At 36.7% G+C, this 16,147-nt stretch overlaps 1 protein-coding gene across 1 annotated transcript; it reads right to left on the bottom strand.

Annotated features, from left to right (window-relative positions):
- Positions 1-250: 250 nt before the first annotated feature.
- Positions 251-1,591, bottom strand: LOC129488153 (calcyclin-binding protein). Its single transcript, XM_055289958.2, has one exon. It carries the CDS (start codon positions 1,580-1,582, stop codon positions 896-898), a length of 687 nt encoding a protein of 228 aa, XP_055145933.1. The 5' UTR covers positions 1,583-1,591; the 3' UTR covers positions 251-895.
- Between the last annotated feature and the right edge of the window lie 14,556 nt (positions 1,592-16,147).

The raw sequence follows: 16,147 nt of genomic DNA, 5'->3' as shown, positions 1-16,147 counted from the left end.
GAGAAAGAGACATCTTTCCTAAATGTTCTCCAACAGATTTCCCCTTGCTTCTCCTTTGTCTGAACAGACACACGGTGATTCCTAGGTGAAAAGAATTATGAGAAATGGACTCCTTGACTAAGGAAAATAAGATTGCCATGATTGGCTAAGACCACTTCTTTTTTTTTTTTTTTTAAGAAAAACTTAACTTTATTGAGCATAGGAATAGACAGGCTTTCAAATTATTTTTTGCTTTATGGTTATTACTTTATAAACCATCTGACCCACGGCAAAACTAACTGGTACCATACAAAGATGTGTGTCTGTTATTGTCATGTTTAGATTTAGTTTCTATTCCACATTCATTGACAAATACATTTAAATCTAGATAGAAACACCTGTGATTGAATTAGTGCATGGTAATGCATGGCATATACATTGCTTCAGGTGGTAATAAGGGGTCAGATGCTCTACAGCAACCTTCAAGCACAGGCACCGATTTGCATTTTATGCAAAACTTCAGGTTTTACTCAATTTTTACACTGGTGGAAGCTGATGTCAGTAACTTAAAGGCAAGCAAATACTTTTCCAATTCTTAGCTGAACAAAAAATACACACAATGTAGCGTTTTTATTGGGCAAGACTTGCTTTTTGTATTTCACATGAGAATGCAATATAACCCTTCCTTGAACAAAATGACCAGGGTACTAATAAAACCATCTTTGCAGGAGTGTTTAATAAGCATATTTTATTTAAATAAATCCTCCAGTAGGAAATGGAGAATTCACTGCCTTTACTTAGAAGGCTATGTAAATAGCTATCTGTCAAATTTATATATGCAGCTCACCAATATTCCCTTACTGGAAACATCAGTATTTCCACATCACATCACAGTTCCCAAAAGGACTTTAAAGTCTCAAAATTCCGTGTCTCCTTTGGCTTGCTTCTCTCTTGATTCCACCCAGGCTTTATTAATGGTTCGCTTCATATCATCATCTCCATCTTCATAAATTTTCTTTAGAACATTCATCAATCCCTCACTAGGATCTGTTTCAGTGTCATAGGAGGGCTTCTCTTTTTCTTTGCACTCTTTTTCAACCTGGGTCAGGTAATCCCACCTTGTGTTTTCCACTTTCTTTCTACACAATATAAGAACTGTATCAGTCTTGACTTTTTTTGAACTGCCTTCCACAGAGATGGGTTTCAAGAGATTGTTCACAATCATGGAGTAAATCTTCCCATTTAGATTCTTTACCAAAAGATCAAATGACCTCTCTGTGAAATGCACCTGCACATTCTCAGGGGGAACTTGATGAACTCCAGTTAAGGTAATGTAGATTTTCACAAACTTATCTGACTGATCCCATCCATAATTACTGATTTTCACCGTATAGCCCGTTGTAATGGGAGCAACCACAGCAGCTGGGTTTTCATTATCAAGAAGTTCTGCTTTCTTCTGTGATTTCTGTTGCATCTTGTTCTTGATTTCTGTCTCAATCTTGGATTTTTCAGCTGTAAGAGCATCACGTACTCTTTTCCTAGTAGCCTTTTCCAGCGACACCTTTACCTCTTCTAGATCCTTCTGTAGCTCTTCTGAAGCCATGGGGGCTGGGTCTGGTTTGTTTTTTTGAGACAGAGTCTCGCTCTGTAGCCAGGCTGGGGTGCAGTGGCGCGATCTCGGCTCACTGCAACCTCCGCCTCCCGGGTTCAAGCGATTCTCCTGCCTCAGCCTCCTGAGTAGCTGGGATTACAGCTTCTTGCCACCAAGCCCGGCTAACTTTTTTATTTTTAGTAGAGACAGGGTTTCTCCGTGTTACCAGGATGGTCTCAATCTCCTGACCTCATGATCCGCCCGCCTCAGCCTCCCAAAGTGCTGGGATTACAGGCGTGAGCCATGGCAACCTGTTTGCACGAACAAATCTTTGATTCCCTTAGCATTCAGAGGGGGTGAAAAGAAAAATAAGAAAGAAGAAAGAAGGAGGAGGAGGAGGAAGAAGAAAAGAAGGAGGAGGAGAAAGGAGAAAGAAGAAAGAAGAATGAAGAAGAAGAGAAACTACTGATACACATAATAACATGGATGAATCTCAAAAGCATCATGCTAAGTGAAAGAAGCCAGGCTCAAAAGCTACACACTATGTGATTCAATCTATGACATTCTAAAAAAAGTAAGAACTAGACGGATAGAAATAAGATCAGTGGTTTTCAGAGACTCCGGATTGAGGAAGGGGATTGATTACAGAAGCATGAAGGAGATTGTTCCAATAATGGAAATGTTCTCTATCTTGGTTGTGATAATAGTTATACAACTGTATAAATTTCCCAAAATTCATAGAATTGTACACCCAAAAGGGGTTACTTTTACTACGTGTATATTATATTCAAATTTAAAAAAATAGTTGGGCAATTCCTGTGGCAAAGGCAACTAGTAGTGTATATTACAACTTCCTACATTAATATTTCTCCTCGAGACTATTCAATATGGTCTGAAACTCCATCTGGGGAACTAGAATTAAATTGTATTTTAAAGACCTACCCTTAAAGTAGCCTAGGCCTAGAAAATCATTTCAGTAGAGACTAGTTAATTAAGAAAAAAAATCCAGGTGTTCCAGAAAGTTCCTGGAATATTCTTAGCATTTGTTTTCACCAAAATCTGTTTCCCATGGTCAATGGCAATGTGTGAAGCCAGATTTAGCCAGAAAATGTTCTTCTGGCTGTGTTCTCTGTATACATCATTCAGAATTTCATGTGCCTTTAGAAGGTGGCTAATTAATACAAATTTATTATATAAAACATCATAGCAGTCATATTTCAGTTTAAAAAATTTTCAGAAAATGTTGATCTTACAAAATTTCTTTGTGTAGAAATTACTTACACAGAAAACCTTATTTTAATGTTAAGGCATTAGCCTCTTTATTCTGCTTCAACTATATCATTAATACTCTAGTTCAAAAAAGTAAAATATAAATTAGTAAGTATTTTCTTACAATAATTATTCTCTAGTACTTAATCTTGTTAAAAGAAGCATTTTAGCCTCTCATTTTGGGTTAGATGATGCCTCTGAATTAACACCTAAGGCCATATTGGAAGAAATTTTAGACATATTTCTTTAATGAGTATCGACCATTGGCCTAATGCTTAAATGGAAGCAGTGTTGGCACAATGAGAATGAACAGAGCAATCACAAAAATTACTCAACAGGCCAAAAAGTCTTATAAATAACTTTCCCTATGACATTATTTCTTTTGATTTAGTCCACACGGCAAAGTTTTTTATAATACAAGAAAACAGTTACTAATCAGTTACATCAGTGGCTAATGTGCTAAGTACATACAATAGCAAGTTTAAATAAAATCAAAAATTCAATTATTTCTATGATTTTAAATATCTAGCTGTTTTAAATCATATAGACCAAACATTCGAATATTTAACTATTTCTTCTTCCCTCCATCTAGATGTTTTATAATTTTAGGGAAATGCTAAAGGTGAAAAATAAAGGGACCAAACTGAACTAACTAGAATTTTTACTTTGAATAGGTTTTGAGAAATAGTCACTAGACATTGGAATGAATATCTTTGCCTTTTGAAACAATGGAGAATCTCCAATATCAATTCTAAAACTTGAATTGTGATTTGCTACTACCTTGCATCCATTCTCTAATCTTGAAAAGTCATTTAGAAATGAAGCATACCCTATCAGTTCAGCTTTATCTTTAAAATGTGCAGCATCTCCCACCAACTTTCCCACCAGCTTCCCTAGTTGAAGATTCAAACACAATACCTTTACAAACACAGCAGTTTTGCTGAGTAACCAAACTTAACCTCCCAAAACAAAGCATTCTATTAAAATAACTTGTTTGGCACATCATTAGGATTGTGCTATTATTAGTTCCAGGCAAACAGATGTCTTCCTGGATAAAATCCAAGCCAGGCATCTTTTATTTTTTTGGCAAGCGAGTAACATATTAAATTATACTTTTTCCAGTTCAGTAACTTTTTAGCATTAGAAAGAGATAAAATCTTGCAATTCTATTAGACCTGAATTTTTAGTCTACTCTTTTACAGTAGAACAATTTGGTTCTTTGTAAAATCAAGATAGTTAATTTTGTTTTCTAAAAACATTGATATACTAGCCAATGACATTAAAAGTACAAAACCAAAATATTTATAGTTCTTTTGAGAGTATCAATATCCATTCTTTCAAAAGTAAAAATATATGTTAATATTCTTTCTGAAATGCACATAATAATGTCAAAAAATAAAGCATCTCTCAATTGTACAGCCGTAAGTGAAGGACTTTAAAATATACTAACCACTTATACTGCAACTGATTGTTTTAATGTGGAACAGAAATTTTGTTTTCCATTTTCCCATATTAAGACACATTTTTAGGTATGTCCTTCTGTAAAAGTAACTTTTAAATTTAATCTTTAAATGTTTGTATATCTGAACGTTAAAAGAAGTAATTGGTACAGAGACAACTACTTGTCCTATTATACATCCTGACCTTCCTCCTTTTAGTAACAGCACTCTATTTTTCCTGGCCTCTTCTGCCATCAGGAATGGTCATATGATATGAACAAGAACTAATGTGAACAACTTCCAGATCGTTTCCTTAAATGGAAGTTACCTTCCTCTTTATCTTTCCTCTCCTTCCTCCTTCCCCTTTCTTATGGGCTAGTGCTAATGAGATAGCTTCAGCATTAAGGAACAGAGAAACAACAAAATGGAAGGAACTTCAAATCCCGATTGACCTTAAGGAGAAGAGCCACCTACATTCCCTGAACTGCTTACCTTCCTTTGGAATTCTTCTACAGAGACAATCTATTTGGGGGGAGGTGGGCGGCGGTGGGATTTTTAATCCAAGCGTTCAGATAGGGATGCCTCTATCACCAGCTCCTATGGTTTGAATGATGGTGTCCCCTCCAAAATTCATGTTGAAACTTAATCCCCAATGCAACAGTATCAAGAGGTGTGTCTTCTGGGAGGTGATTAAGTCATGAAGGCTCTGGCTTCAAGAATGAGCTTAGCACCCATATAAAAAGGTTTAAGGTTTAAGGTTAAAGGGAGCACTTTCTTGCCTTTCCCTCCCTTCTGCCGTGTGAGAACAGCATTCCTCAACTCTAAAGGATGGAGCAACAAGCTACCACCTTGGAAGCCAAGAGGGCAGCCCTCACCATACACCAGACCTGCCGGAACCTTGATCTTGGACTTCCTGGCTTCCAGAAACAAGAGAAACAAATTTCTGTTGTTTATCAGTTACCCAGTCTGTGGTATTTTGTTTTAGCAGCACAAACAGGTGAAGACACCAACCTTTTCCCCAGGGACACAAAAAGCCCAGCTCTGGTCACTCAGAGGACTACATTGTACCGACCATCATAAATGTTCCATGCTAGATATATGGCCCACACCAAGCCCACAGAAGCCCTCCCAGCTGTTTTGGTTAAAGCTATCAGGAAAATGTATATTCTCCCTCAGAGCTTCAGGTACCATATAAGCTTGGACTCTTGAGGCTCTTTTAGTAGGGAAAGTCTACCTAGAAATAAATGCAACACAACAGAAAACAAGACCAAGAAAATAAGAAAGAGGATTGTCTTAATGATGTCATTTAACCCCCTGCATCCAGCTGTGCTAAAGCTAGGTGTACCCTGGGCTTCCAGGGTGCAGTTTTTGCGGGCCAATAAATCTCCATTTTTGGTTAAAACTAATTAAAATAGGATTTCTATACATTACAACTAAAAAATTCTTGACTAAAACAGCTGTCAATTATAGCATTTTTAACTCGCAGAAAATATCATTAAGACTGTTATTCTAAAAACAGTTTTTAACTTCAAAATCATTCCCATGTTCCCGGAATGTCAGTTTAAGATTGTTGCTTGTTTTATTTTACATGATCATTCTGGCCTATTAAAAGCTAAGTCTCTGACAACATCACCTCATGACACCAAGTTTAAGTAACGCTTTTAGCCTTTTTTTGTCTGCTGTCACCCACTTTTTTTCTTTATGTATATTGCCATAGCAAATAATTTAATGCTAGTTTATATTATTTATTTTAATTAATAATATTATAATTTGAGTTATGACTTATTTTCTTTTGGGGGGATTATACGTAACACTTTTATCTCTTATTTTAGCTAATGAAAGACGTGAGATTTATCTGAAAGAGAAATTTCAAACTGAATTATATGAACATAAATATGTATTTTGGCATATTTTTGTTCCTCTCTATATAGCGTGAATACATAATGTGTAAATGCAAATAGGCTCTGTTAAAAGGCCACTCTAGTCCCACTAAGTGAAGACTCACGAGTCTTGGCTATTGCCAGTCATTGCTAATTCATTTAACAGAAAATATCTGAGCATCCTGTGCCAGGCAGTGTTCTAAGCTTTAAAAATACTGTAGTGAAGAAAGCAGTCAAGCTCTTAGTCCTCAAGAGATGAGTTTTCTCAGATACATTGAATCTCCTCCCACCATCTGATCAGAGTGTTCTCTTCAGGATTCATCCCATCACAGTCATTGTCCTAAGTGCCTTTCTAAAATCATGAATCCTGAGGGAAAACTAGAGCCACAGATAGTTGGCCTCGTTGGACATCACCTGAGACTTCAGTCCACCTCTACTGAGAACTCTCAAACCTAGAATCATTGATTCCATTATATCCCTGTCTACCCAGCCCAGCACAGAATTCAAGCCCATTACTGACCTTCCCTTTCATATGTTCTCATTCCCATTCTACTCAATCCTCCTTCAGTTCTGAGTACCAATGCTCTTCTCTTTCCCACTTTTCTTTGTACCCTGTGAGATTATTTTTCTTTTTTTGTTTCATTTCTAATTAGTTTATGTGCAATGACTAAACATTACTTATGATGAAGGACAATGTTCAACATAAATTTAATTCCTAATTTGGTTATTTTTATAAATATGAGAAAAATTTTTTGTGTGACAATGCGGGATAGGACAGATGGAAATGGATATTTTGGTATTAGCAACATAAATCAACTATTGAAATCCTTTCATGTTATATGCCAAAAGTCACATAGGGATGTATTATCAAAAATTATATTTTAATGATTTATCAGTTCCTTCAATTGTTTTGAAAGCAAAAAATTAGAAACTCCCTGACGTTCAAAAAATTTTATTTCTGAATCATTGAGGAAATTCACTTTCTCATCATCAATACAAATTTTTCTTTTGTTTGATGTCTCCATGATTTTATACCCTGGGATGATCAACATCAGATTAGATAATATGTGATTTTGTTTGATAAAGCAAGAGAAGTGTAGTTGCAAAAGGAAAGTAGGAAAAGAAAACAAGTGTGATATTTTAACTAAAGCTCTAAGGCCAATTAATATTAGCAAAGAGTGTATGTGGAATGGAGGATATAGACATTAATCTCGAAATTATTTCAACCCTATGTACTTGATAAAGTCTTTACGGACCTCAAGAAGTGTACATATCTCAGTTTGAAGACTGCTGATTAACTGTTCCATAAAATCTCAACCTTGGGGCAGCTGGTGTTAGCAAACCTTGAGCTGCCAAGTTCTTTATTCCCTTTCTTTGAATAGTCATAGTCCATTGAAATAGAGTCTACAGTCTGTATTCACTATCTTCACTGTTTCATGTCCTATGCCATCCTCAGCCATACTGTAAATAGTAATCTCTTCTCATAACTCCACAGCAGAGTCACCAACAATTTCCTAATTCATAAATACGTGGCTATCTTTTATTGCTTATATGGCTGGACTACTTTGCAGCATTTGACCCTGGTGAACATTCTATTTTTCTTGAAATTCACTACTTTGTTGTTGTTGTTTGGGTTTTGTTTTTTGTTTTTGAGACGGAGTCTCACTGTCGCCAGGCTGGAGTGCAGTGGTGTGATCTCGGCTCACTGCAACCTCTGCATCCTGGGTTCCAGTGATTCTCCTGCCTCAGCCTCCTGAGTAGCTGGAACTACAGGCACGTGCCACCACACTCAGCTAATTTTTGTATTTTTAGTAGAGATGGGGTTTCACCATGTTGGCCAGGATGGTCTCGATCTCTTGATCTCATGATCTGCCTGCCTCTGCCTCCCAAAGTGCTGGGACTACAGGCATGAGCCACTGCGCCCGTCCAAAATTCACTACTTTTTATGCTTAACACTTTATTCTTTCCTTTCCAGCTTCTTTTTCAGGATTCCCTTTTATTGTAAAATATTCCTAAAATGTTATTCTGCAAGGTTTCTGCCCTTGGCCTTTTTCTCTCCTCATTGAACAAACCCTGCCTGGGTAAACTTATCTACTCTCTGACCCATTCTACATCATGATAATTATTGTATCTCCAGCTCAAATATTTTTACAAAATGTATGTGCTTTATAGCCAATGCCTATCAGACAGCTTCAGTTTGCTGTCCACTCCACTGCCTCAAAATGGCAGAATCTGAACTCATTATCTATCCTGCTGAACTTACAACTCTTCCTGGAGTCCCACGTAGTTATGAATGCCACCACCAAGACTTCTAAATTAGAAACCCCAAGGGACTTTCTCATTTCCTAATTATCTGCATCCATAAGTGACCAAGTCTTAATAATTAAATCTCTTACACATGTATATTATTGAATTGTGTCTTTAAATAATTCATTTGTCTAACAAATATTTATTGCATACCTATTATGTTTCAGCCACTTTTTTACTTATAATAAACAGAAGATAAAGATAGACATGCTCCTTGTATTCGTTGATATTTATATGTGTGTCTATGTGAGTTTATATATGTGTGTGTATATATATATACATCCATGTATATACATATAGGTGTATGTATAGCTGATGTTGAGATGAGTCAAGGTCAACTCAACACAAAGCCAAAGCCAATGATGCTACAGTGATTAGTCAGAGGGGGAATAAATAAGTTAAAAATATCTAACAATAATTACCCAACACGTCCTCTTAACAAGAACACTTATCAGTCACCATGGCACTAAACTAGTCAATTATTGCTCATATCCTTTAAAGCATATTTATAAACTAGATAACAGATGGTGGAAATGTTATACTTTTGATCTTCCCAGTCAGCCAAATGTCTCTCTTAACCTACTAAAAAAAACACACTGACTGAAAACCCAAAGTTCAGATGCAGGAAACACATTCATTGCTGTCATTTCTGTCAGCAGTTGTTTTCTTTTTCTATTACCTTGATGTAGATTAGCACCAAAGGTTAACTAATTTAAGCAGCTCATACTAGTCTGAATAGGTAGGGGAAAAAGGAACATTTGAGTAGAGAGTAATGATTACAACGCAGAAGATTATTACATTATTAAATCTAAATTTCATATCATCATTTTTGGAAAGATAAATAAAAACATGTTTATGAACAAGCAATGATTTAATGATTGCTAACCCAACAGCATTCAGGTTCATGGTACTATGCTGACACCTAGTGGAATAAAAATAGGATCCCAATGCTTCCAAGAAATCTATTTTTAAGCTTTTCACCCTTAAGCTGTAGAATAAATAATACACACATACACACAGACTCACATGATATACATATCATAAATATGCCAAAAGGCAAGATGGTCTTGGTGCCAATTTAGTGAAAAATTGCTTGAAATGATTGAAAGCAGATGCTGTTGGTTTTCAAATAATACCTCACCAAATTCTATAAAACTTTGGTTTTTAAAAGTAATCAGTAGCTTTTTCTTCATTTTTATTTTAATCAAAGTTGGTTTTTTAAATGCAGCTAAGATAATCAGTGTTTGTTGAGGCAAAAATGGTCCCCTCTTCTCTACATCCCATTTCCCCTTCCCCAAACTTACCATTATGCAGATAAACATTTTCAAACATACAAGATTTTATTTTATTATGCTTTTGCTTTTTTAAAACCTTTATCTTAGTTTCAAGGGTACATATACATGTTTGTTATATAGGTAAACTGCATGTCATGAGGGTTTGACCTATAGATAATTTTGTCACCTAGGTTATAAGTATAGTACTTGGCTAGGTATAGAACTCTAAGTTAGAAATTACTTTTCCTTAGAATTTTGAAGGCATTACTCTTTGTCTCATGGTTTCATTGCTGTTGATAAGAAGTAAAAATCAATTCTGATTCTAGATCCTTTAGTTTGTCTTTCTCCCCTTCCCTTCCTCTCTCCCTCCCTCTCCTTCCCTCCTCTCTCTCTCTCCCTCCTGCTTCTTTCATCTGTCTCATTCTCTCCCTCTCTCCCTATCTTCCTCTCTCTCTCTCTCTCATACACACACACACACACACACACACACACACACACCCCACAGAGTGTAGGATCTTCTGTCATTCCCCAGAATTATGAAATTTCATGTCCATCGGTCTTGGTAGGACGCAGAGCCACCACCTGTAGGTGTGAACTGCATGACTTCACTTATGCACACAGAGTGCTTCCTTGGAGTGGTTCCCTGCCCAACCTATACATCCGTACTCAGCAAATGTGTTATACTTGAGGAGCCCTCGAATCAGTTCCAGGAAACGTTGTAAAATTATTTTTAACATTTTCTTCCCATTTCTTTTATCTGGTCTCTTTCCAGAATTTCTGTTAATTGGGTAGTGAAACTGTTGTGCTCTCTTCCAATATTTCCTCACTTGAACTCTTATTCTGTTTTTTGTTGTTGATGGTGATGGTGATGGTGAATTAGTTTTTGTTGTCATTTTTTTGTTGTTGTTTGTTTGGGAGGGAATTTTCTCAGCTCTTACAATCATCTTGAGTTTTCTTTGTAATAATTTAAATTACTAAAATCTCATTTTTATTATCTTAATATGTCTTTATATAACATTCTGTCCCTTTGTTTCAATAGACATCTCTCTAAAAAGATTATGCAAATTTTTATGATTTTCTTTCTGCAGAATCTCTGTTTTTACCTCATAGTTTTTTACTTTTAGCTATTTGATCTGCATCTTTTATGTTAAAGGTCACCCTTAGATTTCTAAGCCTTGATTGTCAGCTCATATTTTAGAGTGGATGATGAAAAACCCCAGTTTGAAACACTGAGTGGGCAGGTGGGGCTTTCTGACTACAAACATCACTGCAGGTAATCTGGCCGGACCATGCCATCAGGGAGCTCCTCTAATTAATATTCACATTTTCATCAGATTCTCTAGAGAAGATTCTTACTATTTTCTTCTTGGAAGGCAAATTTCTGATAACCAGTAATCTAGTTATAGGTAGAATAAGGAGGGGCTGGGATTCAGCCTCCAGTATGCATGTTAACTTAATACCACTTTTTTGGTAAGATACCACTAATTATGCTTGGTATCCCTCAATGCCCTTTTGTTTGACCTCCTCCAGAGAACAAATCTCTGCTGATTTACTTGGATGGAGGCAATTACCGAAATTTTCAGACTGAGAAAGGAGAACCGGGAATGTAACTCCTTCCTAAGCAGCTTTCAATCAGTTTTCCTTTTTATAAAATACATCCCACTGGACCCTCTAACTGCCAGAGGTAGCTAATCACATAAATCCTTGGCTCTTTTAAACTTCTTCAAAGTAAACTGAACTGGTTCTTACCTTTTGCAACACAAGTTTAGTATAGAGCTTTCACAAGTTTGCTATAATGCCTACCACTTATCCATCATTTCATTTTCCAAAATTATGTTGCTGTTGTCTCCACTCTGATTCCTTTTGACTTGTGGGTTCATGTCTTTCATAATATTCCTTTACTGTAGCTTCAGTGGGGTTTTGGAAAATACCTTATTTAGATTCATATGATTAATTTACCAAGAAGCAACCTTGTGTGCTTATTTAGTTAATAGATCTTTTTGCCACTTGGGTCACTGAGAGGAAAGCCAAAATACACTAAAGATATTGGTTTATAAGTGTTCCAATGCAATAGAACCAAAGATGATATTTAGAGAGTCTAGCTGTGCACTTCCACACCTAAATTACCTTAGAGACATCATAAATTCATGACTAATTCTTCAAAATTTGTGCCTCCAAAACGAGGTTATTTTAAAGGAATGAAACCTCATTAATAGTATGACGTCATATTAGTTCGACGCAGTCTATGTCAATTTACCAGTTAAACTTTCAATTGTCAAAATCCTTAATCATAAATAATTGAATATAAGATTTTTATATCAACTAAGCCTTCTTTCCTGGAAAAAAAAAAGAGTAGCGCATGAAGGTGAGTCCACACTTACATATCCAACTTTTTAATATGCATCTCCATTAAAAATCTCACAGTTGGCCAGGCACAGTGGCTCATGCCTATAATCCCAGCACTTTGGGAGGCCAAGGAGGACTGATCACGAGATCAGGAGATTGAGACCATCCTGGCCAACATGGTGAAACCCTGTCTCTACTAAAATACAAAAAATATTAGCTGGTTGTGCTGGTGTGCGCCTGTAGTCCCACCTATGCGGGAAGCTGAGGCAGGGGAATCGCTTGAACCTAGGAGGTGGAGGTCGCAGGGAGCCGAGATCGTGCCACTGCACTCCAGCCTGGCGACAGAGCAAGACCCTGTCTCAAAAAAAAACAAAAAACAACAACAAAAAAAATCACAGGCACCACAGTCTTAACATGTCTAACCTGGACTTCAATGTTTCTTTCAATCCCTGTTCTGTCTTCTGTGTTACCTATTGGCAAGGGTTTGGGACTCATCTCTGACTCTTCCTTCTCCCTATCATCCATATCTTATGGATTTCTAAGGTATTTTGATTTTACACCTTAAACCCATTCTTTCTTTTACATCTCTACAACCATTAAATTAATGCAGACAATCATTTTTGTTACTCATTTGGTCACAAAAAAACAGAGACTCACTTGAAGTAGTTCAAACAAGCAGGTTTATAGTAGTAAATAACTAAGAAGTCACACAATAATCTGGGAGGAGGGGCTACAATAGAAATAAACTTCAGTGAGGTTAGGACTAGAGAGTGTCATATATTCATGGTAGCTCTAGTGACTTTGGCAGCAGGAGTCCAAAAAGCTTTACTTTAGTGGTTTGTCATTAGTGTGACCATGCAGCACTTCACAAATCTGCTTATTATTATACCCCCATGACAACACCCCCTGCCAGAAAAGAAAACAACCCTTCTCCTCAAATCTTAGCTCCGTTTCTAACAAAGGAAGCCTAGATCATGTTTGTGAGCCAGACCACTGACGTCAGACTAGTCTGTGAACTCTCATTAAATATAGTGTCCACTCTTGGTCCAAGTAGCTGTAAATAGAGGTAAAATGATGCATGCTACCTCCTATGCACCACAGATTCGAGAAGGAGAGAGTTACCGAGAGATAGGCATAGGTGTTCAGTAGAGCCTTCTTTTTTTTTCTTTGTCTTACTTATGCCAACATTGCACAGACCAATGTAGAACCACATCAGTGGAGCTCAGGAAATAATTTTTGGAAATCAAAAGATGGGATAATATTCACACGGATATTTGCTCTGAGGCATCATGTCACTTTAAGATTTCTCCCAGGGAGACTTCTCAGAGAACTAAAAACAAAACTACCATTTGACCCAGCAATCCCATTACTGGGTATATATGCAAAGAAAAATAAATTATTCTACAAAAAAGACACACGCACTTGTATGTTCATTGCAGCACTATTCACAATAGGAAATACATGGAATCAACCTAGGTGCCCATCAGTGGTGGACTGGACAAAGAAAATGTACTATATATACACAGTGGAATACCATGCAGACATGAAAAAGAATCAAATTATATCCTTTGCAGCAACATGGATGCACCTGGAGGCCATCAGCCTAAGCAAATTAGCACATGAACAGAAAACCAAACACCACATGTTCTCACTTATTAGTGGAAGCTAAACATTGGGTACTTATAGATATTTAAAGATGAGAACAATAGAAACTGGAGAATACTGGAAAGAGGAGACAGAGTAAGTGGGGAGGGCTGAAAATCTACCTATTAAGTACTACGCTCTCTGCCTGGGTGACAGAATTATTTCTACTCCAAACCTTAGTGTCATGCAATATACCCATATAATAAACTTGCATATGTACCATCAGCATCTAAATTAGAAGTTGAAATCAGTTTTTCAAAAAAAAAAACATTTCTCCCATGTCAAAGTACAACGTATTCTTGCTGACTCTGAACACACACACACACACACACACACACACTCACACACACACTTCTGTTCCTTTTGCTTAAGGAATGTCATATTTTTCTATTTATAATCATATTCTTTTGGCTCTTCTCTGAGAATTGCAGGTGTTGTCATTTGTTACAAAGGCAATATTCAATAATATATTCCAATTATAGATCAGCTACTCACTCCTGTTTTGCAGTTGAGAATAATGCCAATATAATATCAGAAAAATCACCATCTGGATGGTAAAGAGAAGAAATAGACTGGATGTATTTTCCGAGATAATGATTAAACAATTAAGACAAAAAAACCCACAATTTTATTTAATATTAATTTGTTTTTTATTTACATAGACCCTAACATCAAGTATTTACACTGGTGACATTAAAGCCCAAGAGTTCCATAAGAAAGATCCTCCAATGAATAAGATACTTACATTTACACATTGGAAGTTGTGTATATGTTTAGAAAACTCTCACAATGCGTTCACGTTGATTTTCTTTTAGTATGGTAACTAATATTGCATTTTTATATTTATAGAAAAGATTCATGAATACTACTGAAACTTGTATAAATTTCAAATTAGACACAGTTTCTATGGCAAGTAAACAATGAGAGGCAACTAGTTTAAGCTTTAAAACAACATTTAAAGCTTTGTCATATAATTTAAAACAAAATAATCATAGCTCTTAAAAGCTGAAATGTCTTTTAGATAGGATATTTAGGACACTTTCTCATCTGGGCAAGAAAACCTTCCACAGTATCCCTCAATATTGGCATTCAGAATGCCATGAAATGTTTTCTGTGATAGGAATCTCCAAGCAGTGTAAGAGAGCCAGTTCATTTTTGGAAAGATGAAATTGTTCGAAAGTTCCTTTTTATAATGAGCCAAAGTCTGTCTCTCTAAAACATCAAGCCCTCTTGAATGACATAGATCAAAATTGTATTCTTCCCTATGTGTGCCTTTTTTAAAAGCATGCCCTTTTAAGTGTTCTAAGAACCCCTCATAAAATATAGTGCCCAAGCCAGGTGCTGTGGCTCATGCCTGTAATCCCAGCACTTTGGGAGGTCAAGGTTGGGAGGTCATTTGAGTTCAGGAGTTCCAGACTAGCCTGGGTAACATGGCAAAATCCCATCTCCACCTAAGAAATACAAAAAAATTAGCCGGGTGTGATGATATGGGCCTGTGGTCCCAGCTCCTCAAGAGGCTGAGGTGGGAAGATCTCTTGAGTCCAGGAGTCAGAGGTTTCAGTAAGCCAAGATGGTGCCACTGCACTCTAGCCTGGGTGACACAGTGAGACCCCTGTCCCAATTTAAAAAAAAAAAAAAAAAAAAAAGGAATTCCCAGAATCCAGTTGGCAGCTAAAACAAAAGCATCTGACCCTATTTGACTTCTTTATGACATAAAGATGAACTACATGCAAAGTATAGAAGAAAACCTGGAACACTGATCTGTATTATTTATTATTTGAAGAGAATTGTGCAAGAGGAACCAGGAAGATACACCATCCAAGCATGTCCAACCCGTGGCCTATGGGCCACATGCAGCCCAGGTGGGCTTTGAATGAGACCCAACACAAATTCATAAACTTTCTTAAAACATTATCAGGTTTTTATTGCAATATTTTTAGCTCATCAGCTATCATTAGTGTTAGCGTATTTCATGTGTGGCCCAAGACAACTCTTCTTCAAATGTGGCCCAGGAAAGCCAAAGGATTGGACACCCCGATGTAGACTGTACTAGTAATCAAGGAGCTTGTCTACAAAAAACAATGACTTGAACCCTGACTATGTGAAATGTAGTAGCAACAGGGACAGCAAGATGACTTCAAGAACCTAAAGATAAAGCCACACAAAATAAAATACTAGTGTCATTAGTAAGGAGTTTTGCCCTTTAACATCAGACGTCTTTTTGATGCTGTGGGCAACAGATTTAGAAAGGAGCTTGGACCACAATGGGTAAAACCGCTGAAAAAATTGTTTCACAAAATACAAGAAGAAACCTCACAGAGACAAGTTCCCCAAGTGGTATTGACCACAGTCCTAGCTTCTTCCTATTCCCAGATCACTGAACTGCGAACAATTCCGCATGTTTAAAATGCTACAAGA

This window comes from Symphalangus syndactylus, chromosome 8 (genome assembly GCF_028878055.3).
Source record: "Symphalangus syndactylus isolate Jambi chromosome 8, NHGRI_mSymSyn1-v2.1_pri, whole genome shotgun sequence".
NCBI classification, from domain to species: Eukaryota; Metazoa; Chordata; class Mammalia; order Primates; family Hylobatidae; genus Symphalangus; species Symphalangus syndactylus.
Note: the sequence above shows the minus strand (reverse complement) of the source record. Positions and strands in the feature narration are given on the sequence as shown.

Excerpts from the sequence above, each read along its gene's own strand:
- LOC129488153 (XM_055289958.2), bottom strand. The coding sequence starts at position 1,582 with ATGGCTTCAGAAGAGCTACAGAAGGATCTAGAAGAGGTAAAGGTGTCG.